This window comes from Rhipicephalus sanguineus, unplaced genomic scaffold (genome assembly GCF_013339695.2).
Source record: "Rhipicephalus sanguineus isolate Rsan-2018 unplaced genomic scaffold, BIME_Rsan_1.4 Seq64, whole genome shotgun sequence".
NCBI lineage: Eukaryota > Metazoa > Arthropoda > Arachnida > Ixodida > Ixodidae > Rhipicephalus > Rhipicephalus sanguineus.
Genome location: NW_023615676.1, coordinates 1 through 27,627, shown reverse-complemented (window position 1 = coordinate 27,627; position 27,627 = coordinate 1). Strand labels below are relative to the sequence as shown.

Genomic DNA, 27,627 nt, shown 5'->3' with positions numbered 1-27,627 from the left:
AGAACCCCAGGTGGTGAAATTTCCGGAGCCCTCCACTACGGCGTCTCTCATAATCATATCGCGGTTTTAGGACGTTAAACCCCAGATATTATTATTATAATTGTGTTTGCACACCTTGATTTCTTGTACGATTAGTGCTTTCTTGGACACAGAAAATTCCTTGCTGTCGCCATAGCACGGTTAACAAGACTAAACGCACTCTCGACCTCAAACCAGGGCGCTTTATATACAACAGACGTCCAGTAGCGCTCAGAGACCGAGTATCTCATCCGCAGCCCCAATTTCCCAGCAGTCGTCGCGATCGGCACCGTACGTTTCGCGGCAGTGTTCCAGAACGTGCTGGTAGAGGTCGTGCGGATCGAGCATCGACCTGCCGCAGAACATGCAGTTCAAATCCAGGTTCTCGATGGCGACGTAGTCCTCTCGCTGCCACTGCTGCTCCTGGTGCACCACTTGTAGCTCCTGGTGCACCATCTGTTGCGCCCGAAGCGACACCTGTCGCTCCTGAAGCGTCACTCCTTGCTCCTGGAGCGCCACCTGTCGCCCCTGAAGCGCCATCCGTTGCTCCTGAAGCGCAAGCTGTTGCTCCCTAAACGCTGGCTTCTGTTTTTGAGGTGACGTCAACTTGGTGTGCACGATAAAGACCTCGTCTTCTGCGCGCTCCTGCTGATGAAGTGAATTGGCGGTCGTCTCGACGTCTTCGACGTCTTCCTCCTTCAGGGCCCCGTCTGCTTCTCCGTCTTCTCGTCGCGAGTTCTTAAGTTCCTCACTTTTCTTCTTCATCTCTTCTTCGGCGTCGTGGATGGCCATGTGTTCGAAGAAGGTAGACGCGTAGCGGAAACCCTTGTGGCAGACTGAGCAGACGATGTTTATCTTTGGCGTGTGCACCAGGTGATGCCTCATGAGGTGATGCTTCTGGCTGAAGCAGCGGCCGCAGAAGGTGCACTGGTACAGCCGAACGTTCGAGTGCGCGATCTCGTGCGTTCGCAAGCCGGACACTCGCTTGAAGCCCTTGCCGCACTGCTGGCAGGTGTTGGTCGTCTGACCGTGCTGGGTTCGCATGTGACGGCGCAGGTTGTAGCGGAGACTGAACGTCCTGCGGCAAATAGGGCACCGGTGCACCTGTGCTGGCTTGGGTGGTGGTGGTGGCGGCGGAGGTGGAGGATCAACGATGGTTTCCACCTGAAGCTGCGGTCGCGTGAAAAAGAAAATGTTAATTGAGAAAATACTAAAATCTAGAAGTTAGTGAGAGCTTTATGATATCCACGACCATAGGCGTGCGCAGGGTTCCCCTTCAGGGCGGGGGGCGAAGGTTCGTCGCAGCGCCCCCCATCCCAATTATATCACTGTATGGCGCTGACATTGCGCCCCCCCTCTTTATTATGTCAATGTGTGTGGATGACTTTGCGCCCCCCTCTTAGGTGACTGCCCCCCCCCCCCCCTCCCTGTGCGCACGCCTATGTCCACGACCATATTTACCACCGACGTGCATCACGAGCATCGCAGCTGTTAAAGGGGCACTAAATTAAAACATTAAAAGCAAACATTAAATTGACGTTCGAGACGTTTTCAAGCATTGACCTTTCACTGTGACATAAAATGTTATTTGCCTTTAGTATCTTTTTAAGGGCGAACTTCCAAAGGCGCACAAGACTTACGAGTGCAAACCAAGTACCGGTATATTATTAAGCTATACTTTTCGCCCAAATCAATTAGTTTATCACTCACCGACCGCGGAGTGCGTATCCTGGTAATGATGCTGGAAACGCCGCGAAACAGCTGTGGCTAAGCGTGTTAAGAGAAGAGCTTGGATGGCTTAGCTTAACAGCCCCTTCCTTCGTTTCTCTTGAAACTCGATAAGTTTACAGGTCTCAAGGTTTCCCAGATAAAGTCTAGAGGACCAACTTTTGTCTGTGCGACTTCGCTCAACTGGTGTTACACTTCTCTTTGCCATGTGTGCAACCCTGTTCTTATGAGAGTGAAAGGGTGAATGAGAGTGAGAAAGAGAAATTGAGAGAATAACTGTTCCTTGTTGGACTCAACGTACATGTTTTCGCCCCTTGAGCTACGTCACCGAGCATATTCTCCAGTGTTGGCTTCAGTAATGTTCCTTCTTCGACAAATCCTTATACGTTAAAGAAACGAGAGAGAGAGAGAAACGCACATACTGTGCTGTATTGCACGTCTCCACAGCTCAAGCGCAAAATCTTAAGGTTCTCCTGCTTGACGTCGCGTCTTTATAGGCGAATGATATTGTATTTGTTCGGGAGGTGTTAGACGAAGACAGTGGCGTACGTACCTCGAGTACGGAAGGCTGAACTTGAGCGGAGCCGTCCAGGAAGATGACTGCGTGTTGTTCGAAGGCCGACCTCATGTCCATCTTGTGTATGCACTGCATGTGTTTCTCCAGGAAGTGGCGCCTGCCGAACGTCATGGTGCACACTACACACTCGAACGCCTTGCCCTAGAAAAAAAAAAGCAGATACGTCAGAGTCACGCTCACTTAGTCGCTAGTAACGCTACAAGTAATAAGAAGTCTCTGCACGAGGCATGTCACTCGATACAATGATTCGACAAGACAATGATTCGTTGGTGCAGCAACCGCTTTTCTTGGCAGTTTCCTTAGCGCTGAAGTTATCCTTAAATCGGTTAACGAGACAAGAAGTGGATGATATAGTATGGCTGATATACTATGATATAGTATAGTATGATACTATATATACATTATAAACAGTAGTATGACATGATATGGCTCTATAGTATGGGTGACTTTTTCGGCGAGGGAGCCTCTAGGGTTGCCTGGCGTGTCTTTCTAGAAATGCCAAACGAGACAGATCAGGGAAGATGGCGGCTTGAAATGATGAAAATCATTGAACAGGAAACGTCTCTGGAACCAACGTTTCGGCAAGACGGCTTCTCTTCGACAGACGCCAACGAATGCCTTCCTTAGCCGCATTTTTACGGGCATCTGGTTCACTCATCCCCAACCTCAAAGGTGAAAGAGGAGAAGAGTATGCTTTTGCGCAGAAGAGGGAAAAAATGAAAGAAAGGGAAGTGTGGCTGCTTTTGTAGACAGGTGAGCGCGACAGAGGAAGGGCCAGATCGAGTTATACAATAAGTAAGGAACCAAGAAATATATATATATATATATATATATATATATATATATATATATATATATTGCCACGTGCGTTTCTTATCACTTTTGCTGCATTCGCCCACAAAGGCTGTCGGCAACGCTCAGCGCAAACCGCGCCTCATTCTTCGAGAAGCTTCACGATTGTTGTAGATGATTTTGTTAAGATTGCGCGCAAGACGCGAACGCTCGAGCTCATTCTAGAGATTGCGCAACCACCAGCGATATCGCTGGAGAGTTCGATAGCGCCGGTATAAAAGCCGACGCGCTTGACCGCTTGTGAGTTGATCGACGGACGACGCCCTGTTCGCCGCTATCTTTGTACAGCGTGTGTTGCTGTAGTTCGAGTTCTCATTTTCCGGCCACAAGTTCGGCCAAATAAACAGTTTCGTCCTGCAAACGCTGACTGCTGTGTTCGTCGACGTCACGACCACGTGACAGACGCAGCAAGGACCTGGTTCGAGAATCGGGAGTCCACTCTTCAAACTTGGGACGCTTTTCGAAGCGCTTTCCTGCAGACGTTTGCAAGCGTCGTTCGAAAGGAAAGGGCCGCAACCTTGCTGGAGACACGGGTTCAGCTCCCGAACGAAAGCGTGACCATCTTCGCGGAAGAAATGACCCGGCTGTTCCGCCACGCTGACCCCAATATGCCTGAAGAGAAGAAGGTTCGTTTCCTCATGCGAGGAGTAAAGGAACAGCTCTTCGCTGGACTTATGAGGAATCCACCGAATACCGTCCAGGAATTCGTCTCAGAAGCCACGACCATCGAGAAGACGCTAGAAATGCGCACCCGCCAATATAATCGCCGATCAAACCAAGACAGCCCCGCTGTTCATGCGCTCGGCTCCGACGACCTGCGCGAAACAATCCGAACGATCGTGCGAGAGGAACTGCGCAAGCTGTTGCCCTCACCCCAGCCTCAAGTGGACTCCATCGCAGACGTCGTTCGAGAAGAAATCCAGCAATCGCTGGGCACCCTTGAACCGCCACAGCCTCAGCCGCAAGCCTTGAGCTACGCCGCTGCCGCCCGACGCTACGCTCCCCCGCCGCGCCCGCGTCAAGACACCGCATCGACGCAGTTCCGTCGCCAGACACCGCCGCAATCATCGACGCCCTACCGCCCACCTGGCGGCCAGCACTACACCCCGAGGAAGACCGACGTTTGGCGCGCCCGTGACAACCGCCCGCTCTGCTACCACTGCGGGGAGGCCGGCCACACGTACCGCCGCTGCCAGTACCGACAGATGGGACTACGCGGATTCGCTATCAACGCGCCGCGCCCGCAGCCAGGCGAACGGCCGCGCGACATCAACGACTACCTCACCGGAACACAGTGGCAAGAACGACGACCTTCCCGCTCGCCGTCGCCCGGCCGCTACATGTCACCGCACCGCCGGCAGTACACTGGCCCAAACCGGGGTCGGTCGCCTAGCCCGTATCCGGAAAACTAAGGGCAGCAACCGATGGAGGTGCGGTTGCTGAACGACGAAACGTTGAAGATCCTCCGCCGTCGACGACGACGCCGCGACGATGTTCTGAGCCCCCGCCGCACGCCGAACGACGTCCTGAAGACGAAACTTTGCGACCGGAAGCAGACCTGACGACGCAGCGCGGAAGCAGCGGTGCAAACCGACGTAGCCGTGACCCGACGCCGCGACATAACCGCAACGCAAGACGGCGGACTAGCGACCTCGACATTCTGATCGACGGCCACAACGTCACCGCTCTCGTCGATACTGGAGCCGACTATTCCGTCATCAGTGGGCCGTTCGCAGCAAAATTGAAGAAAGTTAAGACTGCTTGGGAAGGCCCCGAGATCCGGACCGCTGGAGGTCATCTGATAACGCCGATTGGCGTCTGCACGGCGAGAGTCACCATCAATAACCAGACTTATCCTGCGAGCTTTGTAATCCTAAAAAACTGCTCCAGAGATGTGATACTTGGAATAGACTTCCTAAGTGACCACGGCGCCGTCATCGACCTGAGGTCTGAGTCGATAACACTAACCTCAGACAAAGCGCTACCGCCCCACGCGACGCCACGGAACCATGCACTGAATGTGATAGAAGAGCAGGTGACCGTTCCGCCGCGCTCCAGCGTCATTATTTCCGTCGGCACCGAAGAACCCGCAGACCTTGAAGGTGTCATCGAGGGCGATCAGCACCTACTTCTGAACCGTCAGGTTTGCGTCGCAAGAGGTATAGCCGAGCTGCGTGATGGCAAAGCAAAGGTAGTGTTGACGAACTTTAGCCACGAATATAGGCACCTCAACATTGGTACGACGGTTGCCTACATCGACGAATGTGTGGCCACCAGCAATGCTTTCGCCCTCTTCGATGCTGCCGAACCTGCTTCGACGAATCGAGGTCCCGAACCAGATTTCGACGTTAACCCGAGCCTTCCGAAGGTCAAGCAAGACCAGCTCAAAACGCTGCTCCTGCAATACAAGGACTGTTTCTCGTCGTCATCGCGGGTCCGACAAACGCCCCTTGCTAAGCATCGCATTCTAACAGAAGAAAATTCTCGACCACTCCGTCAGAGCCCCTACAGAGTTTCGACTCGAGAGCGCGACGCGATAAAGAGACAAGTCGACGAGATGCTACGCGACAACATCATCCAGCCGTCCAAGAGTCCCTGGGCGTCACCAGTGGTGTTAGTGAAGAAGAAGGACGGGACACTGCGCTTCTGCGTTGATTACCGGCGCCTGAACAAGATCACGAAGAAGGACGTGTACCCCCTCCCACGGATAGACGACACCCTGGATCGACTTCACAACGCGACGTACTTTTCGTCGATGGACCTCAAGACCGGCTACTGGCAGATCGAAGTAGACGAAAGAGACCGAGAAAAGACCGCTTTTATAACACCCGACGGCCTCTTTGAGTTCAAGGTCATGCCTTTCGGTCTTTGCTCGGCACCTGCGACGTTCCAGCGCGTCATGGACACCGTACTGGCCGGATTGAAGTGGCAGTCGTGCCTTGTGTATTTGGACGACGTCGTCGTGTTTTCCTCGACCTTCGACGAGCATCTCCGGCGGCTTGAGGCAGTACTTCAAGCAATCAAGACCTCGGGACTGACCTTGAAGCCAGAAAAGTGCCGATTCGCGTACGAGGAGCTCTTGTTTCTGGGTCATGTGATCGGCAAGTCTGGAGTGCGCCCAGACCCGCGGAAAACAGCTGCCATCGCCGACTTCGCGCCACCCACCGACAAGAAGGCCGTGCGCCGATTTCTCGGCTTATGCGCCTATTACAGACGCTTCGTCAAAAACTTTTCACGAATCGCCGAACCACTGACGCTTCTCACGAAGACTAACGTGGAATTCAGGTGGGAAACGGCGCAAGTGCAAGCCTTTCAAGAACTTAAACGACGCCTGCAGACGCCACCCATACTTGCGCATTTCGACGATTGCGCCGATACGGAAATCCACACCGACGCAAGCAGCGTAGGACTCGGCGCCGTCCTTGTGCAGAAGACTGACGGACAGGAAAGGGTCATCAGTTATGCTAGCCGGTCACTATCCAAGGCAGAAGCCAACTATTCCACAACAGAAAAGGAATGCCTTGCCATCATCTGGGCTACGTCAAAGTTTCGCCCCTACCTCTATGGCAGGCCCTTCAAAGTTGTCAGTGACCATCACGCCTTATGTTGGCTAGCTAACTTGAAGGACCCTTCAGGTCGTCTCGCACGATGGAGTTTGAGGCTTCAAGAATTCGACATAACCGTCGTGTACAAGTCCGGACGAAAACACTCCGACGCCGACTGCCTGTCTCGTGCCCCCGTCGACGCGCCGCCGCAAGACGACGACGATGACTGTTTCCTCGGAACTATAAGTACCGATGACTTCGCCGAAAGGCAACGAGCCGACGCGGAACTGGGGGGCCTTATGGAGTACCTCGAGTGCAAGACCGCCGTCGTTCCGAGGGTATTCAAGCGAGGACTGCCGTCGTTTTTCTTACGGAACGGCGTTCTCCTGAAGAAGAACTTCTCGCCACTTCGAACCGACTACCTTCTTGTCGTGCCCTCGTCATTGCGACCAGAAGTCCTCCAGGCCCTACACGACGACCCGACGGCTGGACACCTTGGTGTTTCCCGCACACTCGCCAGAATACAGGAAAAATACTACTGGCCACGCCTTGCTGCCGACGTCGCCCACTACGTTAAGACTTGCCGAGACTGCCAGCGACGGAAGACACCGCCGACTAGGCCAGCGGGACTTCTGCAGCCAATCGAACCACCTCACCGGCCGTTCCAGCAAATCGGGATGGACCTACTGGGGCCGTTCCCGACGTCGACTTCCGGCAATAAGTGGATCGTCGTAGCAACTGACTACCTCACCCGCTACGCCGAGACAAAGGCCTTGCCCAAAGGCAGCGCCGCCGAGGTAGCCAAATTTTTCGTGGAGAACATCGTCTTGCGACACGGCGCCCCAGAGGTCCTCATCACAGACAGAGGTACCGCCTTTACTGCGGACCTAACTCAGGCGATTTTCAAATACAGCGAGACGAGCCACCGCCGCACCACCGCCTACCACCCGCAGACCAATGGCCTCACCGAGCGTCTAAATAAGACAATCGCCGACATGCTGGCCATGTACGTCGACGTTGAGCACAAGACGTGGGATGCCATCCTTCCGTACGTGACCTTCGCTTACAACACGGCCGTCCAAGAAACGACGCAGATGACGCCGTACAAGTTGGTCTACGGAAGGAGCCCGGCGACGACACTCGACGCCATGCTACCGAACGTCACCGACGAAGAAAACCTCGACGCCGCCGCTTACTTACAACGTGCCGAAGAAGCTCGACAGCTCGCCCGCCTGCGCATCAAGACCCAGCAGCACACCGACAGCCGTCGCTACAATCTTCGACGACGCTTCGTGGAGTACCAGCCCGGCGACCGTGTCTGGGTCTGGACGCCAATACGACGACGCGGACTGAGCGAGAAGCTTCTTCGACGATACTTCGGACCGTACAGGGTACTTCGACGTCTCGGCGCACTCGACTACGAGGTTGTCCCCGAAGGCATCACGAACTCTCAGAGGCGCCGAGCTCGACCCGAGGTCGTGCATGTGGTGCGCCTTAAACCGTACTATGCTCGTTAACGCACCTGAGGACTCTAATGTTTGTGTGCTTAGTTTTCTTTGGTATTGCATGTATTCATGTTCTGTTTTTAAGCATCGGGACGATGCTTTTTCAGAGGGGGGCATTGCCACGTGCGTTTCTTATCACTTTTGCTGCATTCGCCCACAAAGGCTGTCGGCAACGCTCAGCGCAAACCGCGCCTCATTCTTCGAGAAGCTTCACGATTGTTGTAGATGATTTTGTTAAGATTGCGCGCAAGACGCGAACGCTCGAGCTCATTCTAGAGATTGCGCAACCACCAGCGATATCGCTGGAAAGTTCGATAGCGCCGGTATAAAAGCCGACGCGCTTGACCGCTTGTGAGTTGATCGACGGACGACGCCCTGTTCGCCGCTATCTTTGTACAGCGTGTGTTGCTGTAGTTCGAGTTCTCATTTTCCGGCCACAAGTTCGGCCAAATAAACAGTTTCGTCCTGCAAACGCTGACTGCTGTGTTCGTCGACGTCACGACCACGTGACAATATATATATATATATATATATATATATATATATATATATATATATATATATATATATATTTGAGATGGGAGGGGGTGGTCGACAAAAGGTAAATACCGGTTTTGGTCCCTGACAGAGGAGGAGCAACCCCTCCTGGGAGGAGTAGGGTGGAGCGCTGCTCCCACTACGGTTGTATAAAATAGCCCTATTGTTGTCTTCTTCCCCAACGGGCAGAAACTGAAAATTACCATTTCGTGTTAAGCATGATAAAAAAGGCAAACAAAGAAGAAAGAGTGGGAGAAAGACAAGGAAAACGAACAGAATCTTAAAGGAAAGGCTTAAATTTTACTGGTCGTAGTTGCATACCTTCTGCATAGCGAACATATTCAAGAGCTTCGTGGAGGATAGTTGTACCTGGGCTCGGGTTGCAAGCCTAGGTGGTCCTCGTCAGGTATCGCGCGTCACAAGACAAGCACTATTGACGTACTAAAGAGAAGTACTGCCTTAGTATCTTTACAATCGACTACACTGAGTACAGGAATGCGATGTTTTATCTGTATACGCCAGGTTCAATTTGATCTTTATATCTAACGATAAAAGATAAGAATACGGCAGCGCAAATTACATCGCGAAATTTACTCCTAACTTATGACTATTCAATCTCTTTTAACTCTGCATACCTACATTAAAACGCGAAGGCAGTTAGCCGTCGTAGCCGCAATTAGAAGACAACCGTGGACCTTAAAAGGTCATAAAATGCGCGGTACTGTTAATCGGTGGTGCTGTTAAAGTGATGCTATTGCTACCAGTTAAAATTAAGCTTTGGTTTGTGGCTGCAGGATGTTAGGCGCCAACTCACACAATGCTGCGACTCCACCCCGACATTCGAACGCATTACCTCCCAGTGCACACAGCATCCGGCGGACGCCGTCTCACCGCTAATCAATGACACACTCATCAATTTGGTTGTGCTGGGCACGACTCTCCAAAGTGTACATGAAAGCCAATTGGCGACTCTTGACCAGGCCCGGCGAGCAGCAGTAGCCAGTGGGGCCCTGAACGAGGGACTTCACCTACAGTAACCCAGAAGCCTTAATTTATTACAGTTCTTTCTCTCTCTCTCCCTCTCTCCGACACAATATAGGTGTCACTAGAGGCCTGTGGTTCATTCCAGCGTGTAATTAGAGTTAGCCAGTGTAATAGGCTTGATAATTAAACCCCCAGAAACGCTAAGTACTATATAAGAATTACCAAGTATGGAACTTTTGCCGAATTATCTCTTTTTTTTTTCGACATCGAAGCTTTCTGTTAAAAACCCCTCCGAGTTGTATTTGTTGCTTCGTTCTACTCTCGAGTGGACTGTAAACATTTTTTTTTTGTTCTTTCTTGAAACTCCATGAATTATGGAGGATCGTGGATGCATCTTCGTGTCACAAGCAGGAGGCCTTCCGCAGCAACTATTAATAGAGCAGGCATGGCGAGCAGCCTTTCTCGCGCATTAAATTCAGAGGCGTCGCGGCTTCTGGACACCACAGCGTTGGCAGATTTAAAAAAAAAACCAAAAGATCTCAGGGCTCGTTACTGCCTATAAGACGATTAGCGCTGCTACATGTCGCTGAAGAGGAATACAAATTGCTCGAGATCGTGGGTGTGAAAAAAGGAGGGGGGGGGGGGGGGTGGAGCAGGGGAGGCGCTCGAAGCAGTGATTAATTAGGATGAAAGTCAAGCCTCGTCGAGTTCTCTACTTCTTGGTGGAACGCTTCCAGCGAACACCGCGGAAGTATTTTTTTTTAAACGACGTGGTATGCTTGGATGAAGTTTCAAGCGCAACCTGAGCGGCCACTCACTGTCACCCCGTGATGAAGACTGAGCTAAAGTTTCGAAATCGCAAATTCGCATCGCTTGTTGAAATGAACGATTATTACAGCGAAAGCCTTGGATGCCTCATCAAACGCGAAAAGCGACAGTCGGCGTCGGCGGCGGAGAGAACACGAGTGATGCAAAAATCATCATGTAATGACGTCACATAATGGTGTGTTCATGTGACATCATCGCAGTCGATGCATTGATCCTTCCTCACCCCCCTTCGAAACGCTTTCTGCACCTAACGTGGTTTCGCACTGCCTCTGGGATCGGCCCAACTCTGGCAACGCAACGAGGTCATACGATGACGCCATCATGTGACGTCACGTTATGTGATGACATGATGACGTCACAAATTTTGGTCATTTATAGCATTATGACGACGACGTCATATGCTGACGTCATTACGTGATGATGATTTTTTGCATCACTTGTGTTGACGCCGCCGGCGGTAAATTGTCGCGTTTCATGAGGCGTCTACGGCTTTCGCCTTAAAAAAGAAAATCCTGATTTCGCCTTCGAGTTATCTTTGGCGAAGGCCTAAGGGGTAGCGATAAAGAACTATCGATGGTACTATCGATACTATCGATAGCTGAGTCACTATCGAACTATCGATGGTGAAAAATACTATCGATAGCGCTATCGATAGTAAAAAATTCGATGGTACTATCGATAGTATAAAATCAACAGCGCGGACTCACTGCAGAATAAACTTGGTTCCCCGCGCGCGTGGTACACAGTGGAGCCGTAGGAGCAGGCTGAAGGGCAAGAAAGTTCACATGATTGTGCTCTTCACCAGAGCGCTTTGTTTACACATGATCATAAAGTCAAACTGTTCAGCTGTAGCGGAAAGGAAGCCTCTACGTGTGGTGGAAATGCGCGGCTTCAAATTGATATTGCATTTCAGGGGCGTAGCCAGAAATTTTTTTCGGGGGGGGGGGTTCAACCATACTTTATGTATGTTCGTGCGTGCGTTTGTATGTGTGCGTGCCTATATACGCAAGCAAACTGAAAATTTTCGGGGGGGGGGGGGGGGTTTGAACCCCACCCCCAACCCCCCCCCCCCTTGGCTACGCCCTTGTTGCATTTTATGATTTCAAGATAAAAAGAATATCAAGAAGTTAATTGTAAGGTGTAACTGGTTGCTTTTGGATACGAGTTTATTGATGAATATATTCCGCCATTCTCACGACGGAAATAATTCACTTCTCTGCCATAAATTGCTCACAAATAAAGCGAAGCTGGTAGTAGGCTATCGCAAATATTTTGGCAATATGGCTGGCCAGCAACCGCATCATTATGCACACCACTATCGATAGTATTGTCACGTGGGTGTGACGGTGAAGAATGCTGCAGCAACACTGGGAAATACGGAGCTCTTTATTTGGGCGAACTTGTGTCCAGAAAATCAAAACTCAAAATACAAGCGATACATGCTGCGAACTGATAGCGGCGGAAGCAGTCGTCAGCCGTTGAGTAATGTGATCATCGGTGGAACGCGTCGTCCTTTATACATCAGTCATCAAACCTTCCAGCGTTATCGCTGGTGCTCGCGTAAGCTCTCGAATAAACTTGACAATTCGCGTTCCGCGCTTAGTCTTAACAGAATGATCTCAAACAATTGTGAAACTTCTAAAAAATTACGGCACGGTCTGCGTCAAACGTTGCTAACAGTTGTACGTGGACGTGGTGAAGAAGTTAGAGAAGGACTAAGGGAAGACGAGGAAGATGAGGGTGTTCTAAATAAAGAACATGGCTGACACCATAGCCTAGCCCAACGTGTATTATTACAAATTGGCGCAGCCACGTATAGTTCCTGTGTGGACATTCCAGTCAAGATGTGGGTGGACTTCACCATTGGAGCAAATCAACGCGGTGGCATCCGGATCTTGGCTGCAACGCCTCAAGATGAAGAGGAACAAGCTCTTCCGGAAGCAGTGAGCACTGACGAATTTGTCTCCTACATAAGCACTAGAACGAAGCTCACTCCAAGTGATTTAATTGCTAAAGGAACAGTGAGGATCAATATGAAACTTCAAGATTATGAGAATTTTGTTCTGACTCCAGTTGGAAACTACGCGAAGCCCGCTACCGTTGCTTTGTCTGACAGCTCCGTCGAGCTGTTCAACAAGTTTCTTGCAATGCAACAGGAACAGAACAGGCAGCAAAATGATTTAATGCGGTTGCTTGTAAACGTGACCGAACGAATAAGCAGACCGAGTCTCGAACACGTGAAGCCAGACATCTTTGACGGAGAGTCTAGCAGTCCCGAGTCCTGGCTAACATTTTACGAATATGCATGCAACGAAAACTACTGGCACAGTGACGAGGATAAAGTGAAAAACATGCGATTATTTCTCTCGGGAATAGCGAAGAGTTGGTATGAGTTGCGTGTCAACGCTCACTGCAACAAGCCATGGACAGAGTGGAAAGAAAGTTTTCTCAGCTCTTTTGGCGAGAACAAGGTGTTGCTTTGGGACAAAGCAATCGCATTCAAGTACACGTCTGGATCTGCACTCAGCTATTTTTACGAGAAAAGGCGGTTGCTCCAGCTGGCTGACCCATCCTTGCCCGAGACGTCTGTGGTTCCGCTTATCATCCATGGTTTGAGTGCGGACCTCCAGAAGCAAATACAAGTGAGAGGACCCAAGACGGTTGAAGACCTTCTGCGGGGAATGCGAAACCTCTACCTCGAGGACCTAGGAACCCAGCGTCAAACCATGACACCTGCTGCAAGGTGTACAGGTACCACACGAGCTGACGAAAGACGCCCCTTTGCAAACTGGAAGTCTACCGCAACGCGTGTGTCATTTTTAACCGACCAGGAAGACTCATGCCATAATGAGGAGCTAGATGACGTGACAAAAAACTAAATAAAGAGGGTCTCGGCTTCCGCCCGATGACATCAAGAGAAGCTGTTTATTTGTCGCATACAAGTCTATTGTACATATCTGTTTTTGTTAATGGAAAGCAAAGGAGTGCGTTAGTTGACAGCGGAGCCAGCGTCACAGTCATAAATGCCAGTATTGTTGAGAGTGAGAAAGTAAAACAGGGACGACCTGTAGAAGTACACGGATACGATGGAAGACGAGATGTTCACGATAAATGGACTTGTGTTACCATATCGTGTCTCGGAAACACTGTCGCTGCGCAAGCACTGGTATTGGACGGAGTGCCCTATGAATTACTCCTTTCACGTCCAGTCATCAGTGCCCTTCACCTTAACATCTACTGGACTGGAGAAGTGACTACAGAAGAAAAGCGCCACAGCCTCAACGCTTCAACTTCAACTTCACCTTCGAGGACTCTAAGGAAGCCATCGTCAGGTGAAGATGTGAAGACGCTTTACCCGGAATTGATATGCTTGAAAGGATATCCTACGGCAACTACAAAGTTTGAGGTACCATTCAAGCTAGATGATACGACGGTGGTGAGAAAAAAGCCCTACAATATGTCAAGGGAGAAAAGAATGTGGCTTCAGAACGAGATCCAAAAGATGTTGGATGCACAGATCATTCGTCCATCCACATCTCCATTCGCGTCGCCCATCACCATTGCACCTAAGGAAGATGGAAGTCTTCGACTCTGCACAGACTATAGACAAATTAATAAGCAGACAGAGCTTTTTCCGTTTCCTATGCCACGTATAGACTCTATCATAGATGAAACGGGTGGATGCAGAGTGTTTTCGCGCATTGACTTATGCAAAGGTTTTTGGCAAGTTCCGCTATCTGAAAAATACAAGAAATATTCTGCATTCATAACGCCCTTTGAAATCTACGAGTATAATCGACTCCCATTTGGATGGAAGAACTCACCTGCTTGGTTCCAGAGGATGATGAATGACGTTTTGCGACCATTTCTTGGGAAGTTTTGTAACGTCTACATTGACGATATAATTGTTTATTCCCGCAACGAGGACGAACATTCAAACCATCTTGCTAGAGTACTTCAAGCACTTTGTGATGCCGAACTCAAGATTAACGAGAAGAAGAGTGAGTTTTTCCAAAGAAAAGTTGTGTTTCTGGGTAGAGTATTTGATGGCCAAACCAAGACAACGAAACAGGAATCCGTAGAACGAATAGCAAAAATGCAGAAGCCGTATGACTTACACTCTTTGCGGGTATTTCTGGGTTTGGCCGGGCATTTTCGGTCGTTCATTAGAGATTATGCGACAAAAACTAAATGCCTCACAGAAATGACTAAGAAGAATGTTCCATTTCAGTGGACAGCAGAGTGTGATTCCGTTTATCACAGCCTTGTGAGCATCATTTCATCTGATCCAGTTCTCACTCTTCCAGACTTCAAGTTGCCCTTCGAGCTGAACACCGACGCTTCTTATTATGGCACAGGTGCAGTGCTTTACCAAAGAGATGCCGACTGTCCGCGGAGCCGGCAACAGAGGGTCGTCGGATACTATTCGTACACCTTCTCGAAAGCGCAACTTAACTACACGACTACAGAGAAAGAAGCCTTGGCAGTCCTAATGGCCGTACGCTATTTTAGACCTTACCTGGATGGCAGGAGCTTCACGCTCTTCACGGATCATCAAGCCTTGACTTACATCCTTAACCTCGCAGAGCCTAGAGGAAAGATCGCTAGGTGGGTGGCCGAACTCCAGCAGTTTACATTCGTGGTCCATCACAGGCCTGGGGAGCACCTAAAGGATGCAGATGCACTTTCGAGACTTGCGGTCATTCCTGATCAAGAAAACATCAACGCAAACCTGTTGTGGGAGGGAACTGAAGAACTCCAGTTCCTCAACGGAAAGTTCGCAGTCCCCGAAACAATGGTGCCTCGAATCCTGGAACTTTATCACGACTCCCCGCACTCAGGCGGACACGATGGCTTTTGGAGGACTTATCGCAAGATCCATCAACGTTTCCAGTGGAAACACATGAAAGATGACGTCCAGCAGTATGTTCAGTCTTGTCATCAATGTCAAGTTCACAAAGCCAAGTACCTTCAGAGAACGGACGAGATGGTCTTGCCTCAACACTCCGACATACCGTTTGAAGTTGTCCACGTCGATTTTGCAGAGCTCAAGAAAAAGGCTGCTGGAGTAAGAAGAACACAGTCTTTCCTAGTGGCAATAGACCAGTGCACAAGAACAGTGGCTGCACGGCCGGGAAGAGAAGACGCGAATAGTGTGATTGCTCTCTTGAGCCGTGAGATGTTTAAGAGTACAAAAGTAGTGATATCAGACAATGGACCAGCGTTTCTAAGCCAGCGTTTGCAAGAGTGGGCGAAGCAACGTGGAGTTAAATTGCGACGCTGTGCGCCCTACCATCCTGCAGGAAATGGCATGGCTGAAAGAATAATACGAGATTTGAAACAGTTCATTTCAATGTACCCAAGCTTTCAAGGCGGATGGAAATGCTGCTTGGAGGCAGCTGTTGCTCATCACAACCGATCGCACACTGCGAGCATCGGCTGTAGCCCGTATTTTGCGGCATTCGGAAAGGCACCAGTGCTTCCTGCTGATCAACAGCTTCGCATTGCTGACCGCCTGCAATTGTGCGAAAAGCGAAAAACTTCGGAAGCATACCAGCGATATCGGAAAAGATATGAAGAGAAACTTTGACCGCCGCCACAACACGCGGATACCTAAGATACAGCTGAACGATCTGATACTCGTCAGAAAGGGCCTTCCCGGCACGAAACAGGTGTATTTGGGACCTTATCGAGTGGTGCAGACTGCAGTGCAACAAGGCGTTCTCAAGAGGGTTGGTTACGTAAACGGTGACGGTGTTCTGGAGTTTGCGACTGTTGGAAACGTCTTCATGTATCATCCCAGGAGGGATGAGTCTTCAAAGAGGGGGAGTGTACGTGGACGTGGTGAAGAAGTTAGAGAAGGACTAAGGGAAGACGAGGAAGATGAGGGTGTTCTAAATAAAGAACATGGCTGACACCATAGCCTAGCCCAACGTGTATTATTACAATATATATATATATATATAAATATATATATATATTTTACATATACGGTGCGTGACGGCGGCGACGGCAAAAATCAGCTGAGACTGTCCATATAATTGCTATCGCAATAAAGATTGTTATTAGCTGCAAATATTGTTACATTTTCATTCTGCAATAGATCATATGACATGAACGGAAGCGCGAGCTTGTCATGAAGCAGTTTGTGGAATAAGATGACTATGTTAAACTGGAACAAATAAATAGCAGGCAAGATATTGTAAGACTGGAGGAACACAGACATTAGATTGTATGGAACTCGAAGTGATAATGCGTGTTGACTGATTTTGGATATGTTGAATTGATGAAAAGTGACAAGCGTACGGCAGTATTGTTTTGCTGAGGGTTATATACCGTTTGTGCCTCCGTTCGCCCTGCGTAAGAACTGCGGTGCAGCTGTCTGTCTTTATTTTAGTGACATCCTCACTTTCCAGCAGCGGTTGCTTTGCATACGAGAAAAACAAGTTCTGTACTCACTAGATGTCAAATATGTATTAAGCGCTCCTACGCTACCATTCGATTTCGCACATCAACGAGCACCCACGCAGGAATAATTATATCAGACTGTCTTGTGTTGGCAGCGGCGGACGTATACAGAACGCATGAAATACACCGTGCAAAGACGACGAAGTCGAACCGTGATACTATACCTGCCGTATAGAGTCCCGAATTTCTGCTGGGATTTTTCAGATCGGAGCTGTTTAGGTGGGCGTAAGGTGTAATCCGACGACTGAAAACAAAATCATGGCAGCCTAGCACTAGGGGTACCAAGCCTGAAGGAAAAATGCAGCTGAGTGGCTTTGCTTGTTTCTCGTTATTTTTTTCTTTTTCTTCGCTTTCCTTCTTTTTCTCTCCGTTTCTTGCATCTCTTCTGAGAATCTGTTTCTTTCCAAGGCAACCTTTCGATTTCTTTCTTGATCTATTCATTTCTTTCTCTTTCCCGCTCTTTCTATCTTTATTTCTCTTTCTTCCCTTTCACTCCCTCTCTGCTTTCTTTCTCTCAATTTGTTTGTTTCTCTTGATTTCTCTCTTTCCTTCGCTTTTTTTGTCTTGCTCCCTGTTTTTCTCTATTTTTTCTGTCTCTCTATTTCTCTCTCTTTCTATGTCCTTGTGTGTCTTTCTTTGTTTTTTGTCTTTATTCCCAAATTATGTATTTTATCTCTTCAAAACAATTGCAAAAGGACCCTTGGTGCGCCGCACAATTGCTTTGTCTCTATGAAACTGCTTTTGCTATGAAAGGCACGCGATGATTGGAACCTGCCCTTGACGTCAGTGACAGAGTGAAATGCGGAAGGGAACGTTTGTTGTCGTCTGCTGGAATTTTGAAGTTTGAAGACTAATAACTTTCGTTCCCGCGTGCCAATTCTGATAATTCTTTTTGCGTTCAGCTCAGTATTGAGCGCCACACGCACTCCAGCGCTGCAGAATGCAGTCGAAAAAACGTTGCAGGGCCCCTTCCATCGCCTTTCACAGATTCTGCCTAATCTCAGGACCGCGTCACAACGGTGCTTTGGCGTTCTACACCAGCTCGATTTTCCCTTCACACCATTCTCCATGACATTTGAAGCGTCGTGGTTCGTTTGCACTTAGGACACATGACACTAAAGAACAAGCGTATGGTCTGTATGCTTCGGATCTAAATGATCGAAACGTAAAAAATAAAATAAGCGTCATCTCGAAGTGCGACAGACCTAGCACGGGATCCAATATACTTTAACTATCCTTCTATATCAAGATTAGCAAGAAATAAAAGGTTACTTTTGCCGTCAGCGTATACGAAAAAAAATTGATCAATTAAATAATGGTTTAATTTGAGAGCATTCAGTCTATGCTACGCGCCCAACAGAAAAAAAGTTCACTATGCAAATTGAACGTTTTTGCACGAAAGGAATGATTGTGTTCGTGTGGTTCAGTCTTCGTCCTGAAAGTGGTGCGCAATAAGTAACAATGAATATATACCAACTGGCCCAAGCAAGTACCCTTATAAGTTGCAAAGCAAAATATTCCGTCTCATATACATTCGTATATCTAAATATCAGGAATGGAGTTTCAAAATGCATCCCAGCGTGTACGCATCAGGCTTACTGGGTGCTGTTGAAATGGCTCTCCGAGTTGCTGCTCAAGCAAATATCTATTCACGTCATTGGAAAGGTGACGCAATGAGCAAAATTGGCATGATACGAGCAATTATGTCCAGAATAAAAAGAAAAGCTTTATTCGACTCCTTATAATACATGCAAGTGCCGCGATAAATTACGATATAGCAATAAAAATGCACATTTCATAAAAATCGCATTAAAAAACGCCGAAATACAAAAAGCCACCACCTGTGGCTCTTTCAGCTAAACGCATCTCTTTTTGTCGCACCTTAGTTCAGAACAAATCTTGAAAGTTGAAAAGCATGACCTACCCACAAAATTGTTTGGGCGAGAGAGGACGCCCCGGCTAATTTGGCGCAGACGATTCCTACAGGCCACCATAAACAGAGACTTAAATGTGTTGAACAACGTGACGCTCCTTTGTTAAGCAGGATCATTTGACCATTGAATTGACCATTAAAGTTCGACCATTGAGTCATATCCGAGCACACAAATACTGTGTAGATACATATCCACTCAGTCTCAAGTTCGAGTTTTACCACCGAGAGGCCACAGCTACAAAACCTCGTCGTAATCATAGCGAATGCAATGCACACACAGTGCTGTGACGTATACCCGCTATTGCGCCTGGCTCTTGCATGTGTACCTCAGTATTCCTCAAGATAAGTGACATTCAAAGCCGGCACAAAAACGAAACACAAACAACACATAAGCCATACAAAATATAAGAATTTCACGTTAAAAGACGAACGAAAGTGAAGGATTCGTCACCATGACACAAACGCTTGCGCGGCCATGCAGTGAGCAGCACTATGATTGCTTGATGATAATAATGCGTTTTGACAGTTAAAAAGCTAGAAATAGCCAGCAATGAAGCTTACAATGCACATTTCTAACTCAAGGAATGTTCACAGTAATGACAAAGAAACTGTTTTTAAAAAATACGGTGGATGCTTGAAACACAACCTCGGCATGCATTTGGTTTATGACATCTATATGAGTGGCGTACAACTATTGGTTCGCGAAGCAAAAGCAGAGACGTACTTTTGCTATTCCAAGAGATATTACTCGATGTGCGAAAACGAAATTTGCGGTAATGATTTGCAGAGTACATTATCTGAATACTGGAACCATTCGTGTTAGGCCACTTTTGATAAGCACCTCAACAATGGCAAAAATTAGCGAAGATTCGCCTTTGAATAAGGATACTTCGGCGGACACAGCACCTGTATTCGGGGAAAACTTTCGAACGTCACTTCTTTTCTGGTCCGCTTGTCTCTCCGTTCCCTGTAAGCAGGTCTGAAAGGTAGCGCATTCTCTCTGTTACTTCGCATGGCTGCCCGTTCCTTTGTGTTGGTGGCGTGGCCGGATCGTCGCTTGGATTAAGGATGAATTGCAGTACGTAGAGGACTCGCCAGAACGCCTCCGGGTATGCTAGGAGTTTGATATAGTAGAGTACTAGGCACAGTACCAGCGCGCGCTCCAGACGCCCACTGGCGATTGTGACAGTCTCGCCCACGTTACCGGCGTCGATCCACAAGGTGCCGTGCATCGTGTAGATACGTGGCGACTCGTCTCTGCGGATCGGGGGTACTGGACCCTGCAAAGAATATGCACGTGACGCAGCAGTTACGAATTACCACGCTCCGGACAGTGTTAATGGACACAAGGAAAACTATACAACCCCAGCAAACGCTACGGTTCCATTTTTTCATAATTGTTGGGATTCTACGTCTTCAAACCACGGTATGATTATGAGGCACGCCGTAGTGGAGGGCTCCGCAAATTTCGACGACATGGGGTGCTTTAACGCGAACCTAAACCTAAGTGCATGGGCCTCCAGTATTTGGCCTCCATCAAACTGCGACCACCACGGCCGGGATATGATACCGCGAACTTCGGGCCAGCAGTCGAGCACAGTAACCGCGAGACCACCGTGGCGGGTCGTTCCATTCTTTAAAAATAACTCACGCTTTCTATTATTCTGTCGCAATTGATTATATACAAGGAGTATTCATGAACTTAGTCAGTGAACTCATTTAGGTTTATTGTTATACTACCGGATTACACTAAATTAAGGCCCAGTTTTATGTCGTCACCTTTTGTCGTCACACTCGAAAAACAGCAACTTAAATTATTTTGTAAGGCCGCTGGTTCATGAATTGCGTTTGTTCGGACATGTATAAACGTAAAAAAACTAAAAAAGAAAAACAAATTCGGCAGATATCACGTACCGCGGGAGTCGATATTATGCGAAGCATGCGGCGGGTAGGTGACTGTGGCGTAAGTTTTTCACATAGCGACACGTTATAAAATGACGCTAAAGATATGTATAAATTTTATACGCACACACATATATATATTGAAGAGCCTCATATGCGTCATATAACCAGTTGTTTACGGTCGCGTAACGCTGCCAATGGCAACGTGGGTATTACCAACACCAGAAGCGGTAAGCTCATACGTAGTGCTTATACGTGTCCCGAAAACGCACGCATGTTTCACGAACCCGTGTGCATGTGTGCAAGAAGTTCTTTACAGTTCTTGAATAAGGGCATCATCACCGTGATCAGTGAGCACCAGCAGCTGGTCATGAATTGTTACAGGATCCGGTCGTGATCGTGGTGACGAGGGGTCCATGTGTAGTGAAGTATGTGGTACAGTAGAGCTGTTGGAATTCGTGGATGCCTCGGTCATTGTGTCGACAAATTGTCTGTCCACAGAGCCGGCGACGTGTCGGAACCTGAAGCCACCCTTCGCGTTGGTGACGTATAGGCCGTCGAGGCTGGTAGGCCTGGATACAAGGTACGTAGTCCAACATCAGTGGATGGTGTTTGTCGTATTTGTAGACTATACCTGGGCGTAAGTGGCCTACGTAGCCTAGTCTACCAAGCGGCTGTCAGTCAATCTGGCATCGTCCTTGGTCAGCATGAGGCCATCGCACAGCCTCGTAAGAAATGAAGATCGTAAGAAATGCTGCGTCGTTCTGGCGGTCTAAGTGCACTTTACGGTGCGATGATGTGAATATCATACGTAACTTTTGTTGATGTATTCCTCCGGGGTCGAGCAATGCTTCAGTATAGCTTGCTGAATAATAGAAATACAAACATATAATTTATTAGCCTGCTATAAAAGCGGAGCCAACACTCGAACTACAGGCGTTAATCTGATATAACGCCTGTATCCTAGGAGTACACATCGTAGGAGTATCATATAGTGTTTATTGCTTTCTTGTAAAATTAGATAGCCAGAACCACAGCCACAATTGACGTTGGACCGTTATACGCCTGCGTAGGCTGTTTTTCCAAACCACTTTACAGACCTGGCGTGGCTCAGTGGTAGAATACCTGATTGCCACGCTGAATGCTTGGGTTCGATTCCTACTGGGATCCTAATTTTCATTCTTTCCATTCGTTGAGTCAACGCTGCGGATGTTGGTTTTCCTTAACGCTCTAGCATTTAAGTTACCGATGTCTGTTCTCACCCTTCCTGGGTAGATATAAACTGTCAATCACCTGTGGCGCATACCCGTACACCGCGGTCCGTGGTAAACGGGTATGTGCCACACGTGTCTAGTGGAAATGGTTTGACGACGTACGCGGCGGCAGGATTTTAACGTTATTCATGTCGTGACCCAGCAATCATATTCGTCAAATCCTCTTACCCTCCCATGCAAATTTTGGTCTACACCAAGTTAAGGAGGCGATCATGAGAGCACCCAGACGTAGGCGGCTAGATAGATAGATAGATAGATAGATAGATAGATAGATAGATAGATAGATAGATAGATAGATAGATAGATAGATAGATAGATAGATAGATTTTGGTATACATCCGATTAACGAAACGGCCAGGAGAGCACAAAGTCGTAGGCGGCTAGATAGATAGATAGATACGCTCAAAGTCGCAGAAGTTCGCTGAGAAATGCTTCGCATTTAAAAAATCCGGCAGATGCAACGCGTTGAAGGAATCGCGCATGTCATGTGCAGTATGATTTACATGACATGGTCTCTGGGCGCTCGCGGCCGTTTAAATGAAGGGATATATACGAAAACTGGTATGACGAGACATTTCTGTATGACAAATATAAATAACACGTGGTAACATGAAAATCATAACATGCATGTCATGTATGACATGATTTACATGCCACGGTTATGGCGCCCTCGCTGTCGTTTCGCTATATTGATATACACCAAAATTGGTATTGTGCTATGTGACTGTATGAAGAACATGAATAAACAGGTCGTAGCATGAAAACCATGACATCCATGATATGTATGTCATGATTTATATGCCACCCTCATGGTGCATTTGCGGCCGTTTCGCTTGCATGATATACACCAAAATTAGTATTGCGCGACACGACCGTATGACGAACGTAAGTGAGAGGTGGTAACATGAAAATCATGACGTGCAAGTCATGTACAAGCTGATTTACATGCCACGCTCATGGTGCGCTAGCGCCCGTTTTAGTGGATTGATATACACCAAAATTGGTATTGCGCGAAGTGACTGTATGAAGAACATGAATAACAGTTGGCAAGATGAAAACCATGACATGCATGTCATGGTTTTCATCCATAACGTGCATGTCATGATTTACATGCCACGCTCATGATGCATTCGCGGCCGCTTCGCTAGCTTGACGTACACCAAAACTGGTATTGCGCGCAGCGACTGTATGACGAACGTAAATGAGACGTAATAACATGGAAATCATGACATGCATGACATGTACGACATGATTTACATGTCATGCTCATGGCGCACTCGTGGCCGTTTCGCTTGCATGATATACAACAAAATTGGTATTGCGCGACACAACCGTATGACGAACGTAAGTGAGAGCCGGTAACATGAAAATCATGACATGCAAGTCATGTACAACCTGATTTACATGCCACGCTCATGGCGCGCTAGCTGCCGTTTCAGTAGATTGATATCCACCAAAATTTGTATTGCGCGAAGTGACTGTATGAAGAACATGAATAACAGTCGGTAAGATCAAAACCATGACATGCATGTCATGTATGTCATGATTTACATGCCACGCTCATGATGCATTCGCGGCCGCTTCGCTAGCTTGATGTACACCAAAATTGGTATTGCGCTACCCGACTGCATGACGAACGTAAATGAGAGGTGGTAACATGGAAACATGACATGCAGGTCATGTACGACACGATTTGCAAGCCACACTCACGATACATTCGCTGCCGTTTTCCTATCTTTATATATACCAAAATTGGTATTGCGCGACGCGACTGTATGACGAGCATGAATAACAGGTGGTAACATGAAAACCGTGACAGGATGTCATGTTTGTCATGATTTACATGCCGCGCTCATGGTGCATTCGCGGCCGTTTCGCTAGCTTGATATACACCAAAATTGGTATTGTGCGAAGCGACTGTATGACGAACGTAAATGAAAGGTGTTAACATGAAAATCATGACATTACAGTCATGGCGTGATTTACATTCTATAGTCGTGGTGCACTCGCGGCCATTTCGCTCGTTTGATATACACCAAAATTGGTATTGCGCGATGTGGCTGCATGACGAACATAAATGACAGGTCCTAACATGCGAATCACGTTATGCATGCCATGTACGGTATGATTTACATACGACTGTCATGGTGTGCTTCCGGCCGTTTTGATAACTGGATATATACCAAAATTGGTATGGCACGACACGAATGCGTGATGAACATAAGCGACAGGCCATGCATTGTATATACTAGAACATGCGTTTCATTGGCATGGTGAGTGAGTGAGTGAACAACTTTATTGAACGATCCGGCAAAACAAGGAGAGGGGAATGGGGTCGTGGAGACTCTTGCGTGCATGCGAGCCTCTGTATATTAGATTGTGCATGCATGCGTGGATGGCAAACATGCGATATATGGTGGACTAGATGCCATGGCATGAATGATTTCATTTGGCTCAAAGACAAACAAGGCGATGTATTCAGCTCTTTGCTGGCTGCTTCGCATTACATCGATTCCCACAGTGCATGGGATCTGCCGAATTTTTTAGATGCGAAGTATCTTAAGGCGGAGCTCAATCCGGAGGTGGTGGTGGTGGTGGTGTGCGGCGTGACCACCCTTACTGCGCATGCGCATATCCTCTCCCCTCTCCCCTTCCCCCTCTCCACTTTCCCTCTCCCCTCCCCCTTTCCTCTCTTCCTCTGAAACGCGGGCTAGACATGCCGAAATTCTCTCCTGCGCAACGCCGCGATGAGCTCGAGCGCATGCGCATCCCCTCCGCTTCTCTCTCCTCTCCCACGCTGCCCCCCTCTCGCCCGCCTGTCGACCGCGTTCCCCGCTCGCCCTGTGAGAATTAACGGCCAGGCTAGATGGAAGATACGACGCGCGTAGCGTCCCTCTTCGCGTTCCACGACGCGAGGTCGGTAGCATGCCCAACGAACGCCAACGGAACGCGATCGTGCAAGTGCTCCGGCTTCGCATCGCCTCATGGTCCCCTAGCAATACCTTCGCAATAGCAATACCTTCGCATTTCAATGGAAATACGCTTTAAGAGATATCCAAGCCACGTAGGTAAATATCACGTGCACACAATATGTTTGCAGCAGATCATTCTGGTACAGTTGTAGCGTTTCACCGTAACGCCGCCGAACGTATTAGAGCGTACTAGAAGCGCTGGCTGCAGGACATAAGCCCACTAATCAAATAATAAAGGACCGCATAAAATTGACGCCGTAACCAAGTGTGTGAGCTTGTTTTGGAGCACAGTTCTTGGGCGCCCGTTCCTGCGGTCAGCGGCGATGGGGTAACCGATAGAGCGAACGAGGACGAAAGAGAGCGAACGCGGAGCGCAGCGAGTTGCTTTGTTAGCGTCTGCAATGCTCGTGCCTGCTCGCGCTTCTTGTGACAGTGCAACGCACGCACCTCGCGCACGGGCACGAGAAAGTGGGCTGACATGCGAGGCTTGGTAGAATAAGAAGACGTGCGTTGGTCGAAGGAAGACTGTGTGTGGAACGCTCTGGTGGACCCTTAGCTTTTGTATCTAGATTTCCAGGCGCAAGTTCGCCCATAATAAACAAGTTTTAGAGCGCAGCTCTTAGCAGGCCGTTCCTGCGTTGAGCGGCGTCGGCGTCGTCGTAACCGGTAGAGCGAATGAGGATGAAGAAGCGCAAACGCGGAGTGCAGCGGAGGAAGATATACGGAGATAGCGAGGAGTGCTCGAGGAGGAGGGAACGACAGTGGCGAGAAGACAGGTTCCGCGGCGGCCACCCGCGGCGCCACAGAAGTGCGCGCCGTCGTGCGGTCGCCGATAGCGTCATCGCTAAGGCAGGCGGCGAGGGCGTCCACCGATACCATGTATAGAAATAAAGTGCTGCATGAACGGAGGCCCGTCGGCAGCGGCTGTCGTGGAACGCGCTCACGCGCTGCCTTCTGAGGTCTCCCGGTTAGCGAGGCATTTAAACACCACCTAGAATCTAGCTGGTCGGAAACTTATCGGAAAATCGAAACATCTAAACAGCTGCGCTCTGAATTCGCATTAGACAGTATCGTAATTGTCGTTGAATTTTTTTATTTGCACACGCAAAGAGTGACACGCTTGTGTCTCTTCTAACTAAACACTTCCGGTCAAGCACTTCCGGCTTTTTCTAATATTCAGGAAAAAAAAAGTCTAAATAGAGACAAAACAGGAACGAAATTGACGGTTCTGATTAAGCTAAAGGTTGTACTGGACGCATATAATATTGGAACATACATTGACTTAAGACAAATGCCAATTAACTGCCAGGTAATTAATGAAAACACTGGGATTAGTTCATCGAAAGAGCAGATGTTTTTCTTGTGGGCAGCTGGGAGTTTTGCGGCACTTCGCGGAGCACACTTCAGCTATGCGCTTCTTTCTACGTGACTTCTGAGATCCGCGTTGATAGTGCAATGATGCACAAAGTTAACCCAAGGAATATACTAGATGTGAGTAAGAAGATCGGCAAGCACGGAGGCCCATCGTCATCGGCTGGCACACACCGACAATTCGCCCTCTGGCTACGCCCTGCGTGCTGCTGCTACGATCGCCGCTCTCGTAGAATCCTCAATAAACCCCCACGGTAACATAGAGAACATGAACGCCAACGTGCTACTACCATACACCCAAGACAAGAATTAATGACACCTCCAATAAGTTTATTTTTAGGGAAGATATAACGCTTTAAGCAGTCGGATAGCGTTATACTACTTTTTAAGTTTACATTGTGATGGTGCACTAATCGCATATTTATTTTATGATTTTATGAACCTAACTGCCCAATCAAGCTGCCAGCTAGTCTCGAAGAGCTCAGAGTGGTTAAAAAAGTCCAAAACTTGTCGACAAACCTCAGTGATAAATGAAGGACTTGTGCCCTCTTCTAAGAATTCGCAGAGGTTTCTTAGTGTGAACTCTTCATTCTGTACAACCGAGAGGACCCTCGTCGCATGGAGGAGCTTCTCTTCCAGGGCGTTGATGTCGGAGCCAAATCGAATTTCAGCTTCCATGCAGAGCTATGTAAGAAACGAGAATACAAACAGATTAATAGTTTGTTTACTATTGCACGCTTGGGGTGGTATCACGCTGGAAGTAAAACACAATTAATAGGAACCACTGATTAGCAGTTTGCTGCTATTCATCGACAGCATTTAAAAGAGGGGGGGGGGGTGTAGAGACGAGCGAAGTAGGAGAAGCCGATCGGTTTCCTTAAAGGGGCCCTGCAACACTTTTCCATGTAATCATCCAATGGTTGCATTGGATGATTACAGTCAATATATTGCCTCGCGAATGGACTGCCGCAAATATTTCTGGGAATCCGTCACTCACGAGCGGCTTTAAAGAGGTTGGTCGCACGCTTTGATCACTTGCTCTCTCTTTTCGTACCAGCGCAGCCGCTGAAAGCTACGCCAAGAAGGAGGAGGAGGGGGGGGCTGACAAAGGGGCAAGAGGCTACGCCCGTTAG

General features: G+C 48.4%; 2 protein-coding genes across 2 annotated transcripts; both read right to left on the bottom strand.

The window, feature by feature from the left end:
* Positions 1 to 249: 249 nt before the first annotated feature.
* On the bottom strand, positions 250 to 15,222 carry LOC119377973 (zinc finger protein 883-like). The gene is made up of 3 exons (XM_037647251.2): positions 15,094 to 15,222; positions 2,300 to 2,464; positions 250 to 1,188 (listed from the first exon to the last, which is right to left on the bottom strand). The coding sequence occupies exons 1-3, from the start codon at positions 15,220 to 15,222 to the stop codon at positions 250 to 252; spliced, it is 1,233 nt and encodes a 410-aa protein (XP_037503179.2).
* A 4,542-nt stretch (positions 15,223 to 19,764) lies between these two features.
* On the bottom strand, positions 19,765 to 27,178 carry LOC119377972 (uncharacterized; the record flags this gene model as incomplete). The annotated part of the gene is made up of 2 exons (XM_037647250.2): positions 19,765 to 20,255; positions 27,014 to 27,178. Coding segments are annotated over 2 exons (513 nt in total), but the record flags the coding sequence as incomplete, so codon positions are not given.
* Between the last annotated feature and the right edge of the window lie 449 nt (positions 27,179 to 27,627).

What these genes read in the sequence shown, in the direction of transcription:
- LOC119377973 (XM_037647251.2), bottom strand. Translation starts at nt 15,222, where the DNA reads ATGGACCACGAATGTAAACTGCTGGAGTTCGGCCACCCACCTAGCGAT. An exon ending in GTGAAGCTCCTGCCATCCAG is followed by an intron (nt 2,465 to 15,093) that starts GTAAGGTCTAAA and finishes TTTTTTTTCTAG; the next exon opens with GGCAAGGCGTTCGAGTGTGT. An exon ending in TTCAGCCTTCCGTACTCGAG is followed by an intron (nt 1,189 to 2,299) that starts GTACGTACGCCA and finishes ACGCGACCGCAG; the next exon opens with CTTCAGGTGGAAACCATCGT.